Source organism: Bison bison, unplaced genomic scaffold, assembly GCF_000754665.1.
Source record: "Bison bison bison isolate TAMUID 2011002044 unplaced genomic scaffold, Bison_UMD1.0 scf7180017861239, whole genome shotgun sequence".
Taxonomy (NCBI): domain Eukaryota; kingdom Metazoa; phylum Chordata; class Mammalia; order Artiodactyla; family Bovidae; genus Bison; species Bison bison.
In genome coordinates, this window is record NW_011491811.1 from 36281 (window position 1) to 38947 (window position 2667).

Below are 2667 nucleotides of genomic sequence, written 5' to 3' on the forward strand. Positions count from 1 at the left end.
CAAAAAGGAAAGCTGGCTTCAGAGCCAAGCAAGGTGACAATTTGCTGGAATCGACAATCTGCTTCAGGGCGAGGGGGTAAGGAAATGAAGTCATGGAAGCAAAGCTGAAAGGGCAGGAAGGGAACAAGCTGTGGCCCCAAGATGATCTAATGTCTACCTCTCTTCACTTTCAGGAGGGCTCCATTTCCAAAAATATTAAGTATGTTTATAGTTTCTCAGTGCAAAAAGCACATCTGTCTGGGCTTTCTCCTCTTTTTCCGGGCTTCCTCCCTCCAGAAGGAAAATATTAAATGGCACTTTATCATATTATCAGATCTCTTAGTGATGTATCACTCTCAGGTATCTTAAAATCCTCCTCTTCGGCAACGTGCTTTCTTTAGTAATTAGAAGATAAATTAGTGAGAAAGTGGTTTCATCTCATTGGAACAAATGAGCTATGGCAAAGAAAGTGGATCATAGCCAGTGTCACCATACAGATCTTTCAACAAGACTGTACCAATTTAAATATTTTGTCCCAAGATCTGCATAATAATGCTCAAGATGATACCATGAAGATTGATCTGGGTACTTACATACAAGGAAGTGGGGAAGGAAGTAGACAGTACATGAGGGAAGAACAATTCTCTAATGAAAGACTAAACAAAAAAAAGCCACTCTTGGATTTCATTCATTGATCTACTGGTAATACAGCTCATACATATATGGCCACATTCTGTACGGCTTCCCGAAGACCTTTTTCATGTAACCAAGGAACTGTGGGAAAACTGACATCAATAACCTGACTTTGGTCCAAAATGGTCCCCTTACTACTTTCAGTATCTAGCAGCAGACAGTTAGACTAGAGAGGCATTAGACAAAGGAGTGCCACAAGGCCATAGTGATTATTAACCAATTGGTTTCCATTTCATTTTATTTAGGCTAAATATTTCATAATGTTGCCATTTGGAAACATAGTACGTTTTATGCTCCATTATTTCTTTAAGATAAACAAGTCAAAAAACAAAAAGATTTCTGTATTCCCAGGAATACCCACTATTGTAGGTAGCTAAAGGGGACCATCAAGATCATTTACTCTAGTACTTTCCCAAGTTTAACTGCTTGTAAGGTTCACTTGGGGAAATCTGTAAAAACACATGCTGGAGATTCTGAGTCAATTCCTGGGTGTGGCCCAGGGAACTGATATTTTTCTAAAGCCCTAAAAGATTCGGAAAAGTAGGCAGGTTTGGGAGCAACTAGCTATTCCGACCTCTCACTAGCATTACTATTATTATATCATGAACAATAATAGTCCCTTGGAGCTGCAGCTTTACCTTGTCAATGTGTTTCTATATCTATTATCTAATTTTATCCTCACAATCACTCTAATAGATACAGAAGGCAGGTGTTACTAGTCTCATTTTACATATAAGAATATTACAATAGATATACAAAGTGTGCTCTATACATATGATACAATATTATTCCTTTAAAAAAAGGAATGGAGACTTCCCTAACAGTCTAATGGTTAAGATTTTGTGCTTTCAAGGCAGAGGGCTTGGGTTCAATCCCTGGTCAAGGAATTAGATCCTACATGTCACCCAGTGCATTCAAAAAAGTAAAAAATTTTTAAAAAGGAGTGAAGTATTGATACACGGTATAAGTTAGTTAAGAGTTAGTCGCTCAGTTCTGTCCAGCTGTTTGCAACCCCATGGACTATAGCCCACCAGGCTTCTCTGTCCATACAAACCTTAAAAACATTTTCTAAGTGAAAGAAGCCAGTCACAAAAAACCACATAGTATATGATTTCAATTTCTATAAAATATCCAGACTCAGCAGATCTGTAGAGACATAGGCAGATAAGTAGTCATCTAGGGCTGAAGAGAAAACGGCAAGTGGGCAGTGACTGCTAATTGGTACAGTGTCTCTTTTGGAGATGATGAAAATGGGATAAAATTAGATTATGATGATGGTTTCACCACTTGGTAAATTTTCTAAAAATCATTTAATTCAGTTGGTGAATTTTACAGTGTGCAAACTAAACCCTAATAAATTGGGGTTTTTTAAAGTTGTTTTAAAAAGAGAGAACATTAGTCACAGTGACAATAAGAAGAAATCTATAGTCATGTAGCTTAACCAGCTATAAACTAGGATGACTCAAATATTGGGTTGGCCAAAAAGATCATTCGAGTTTTTCAGTACCATCTTATGAAAAACTAAAACTTTTATGCCAACTCAATAGTAACATCTACCATTATTGGAATTTTCAGGTGGCGCTAGTGGTAAAGAACCCACCTCTGCCAAGGCAGGAGAGCCGGTTTCGATCCCTGGGTCAGGAAGATCCGCTGGAGAAGGAAATGGCAAACCACCCCAGTATTCTTGCCTGGAGAATCCCATGGACAGAGAAGCCTGGCAGGCTACAGTCCATGTGGTCACAAAGAGTCGGACATAACTGAGTGACTAAACTACAGCCCTTTATTGAGTACTGCTAATGTGCTAGGCAGAATACAAAACAATTTATATTCATTGTCTCATTTAACCCTCAAAGCAATTATGCCCACTTTACAGATGAACAACTGAGGCTCGGGGGGCCCAAATGGTTTCCCCAAGTTCACACAAGCTAGCAGGTGGCAGAGCTTGGATTTGAACCAAATCTGATTCAAAAAATTTATTTTCCTGTTATAACCTTT

The 2667-nt window shown here is 38.5% G+C and overlaps 1 protein-coding gene across 1 annotated transcript in view; it reads right to left on the reverse strand.

Annotated features, from left to right (window-relative positions):
* The window catches only part of LOC104983079 (neuronal migration protein doublecortin-like), an 11426-nt gene that overhangs the window by 5044 nt on the left and 3715 nt on the right, over positions 1-2667 (reverse strand). Inside the window, exon 3 of the mRNA XM_010832563.1 lies at positions 698-819. Within this exon, the coding sequence (XP_010830865.1) occupies positions 698-819 (122 nt within the window). The remainder of the gene's footprint in view (positions 1-697; positions 820-2667) is intronic.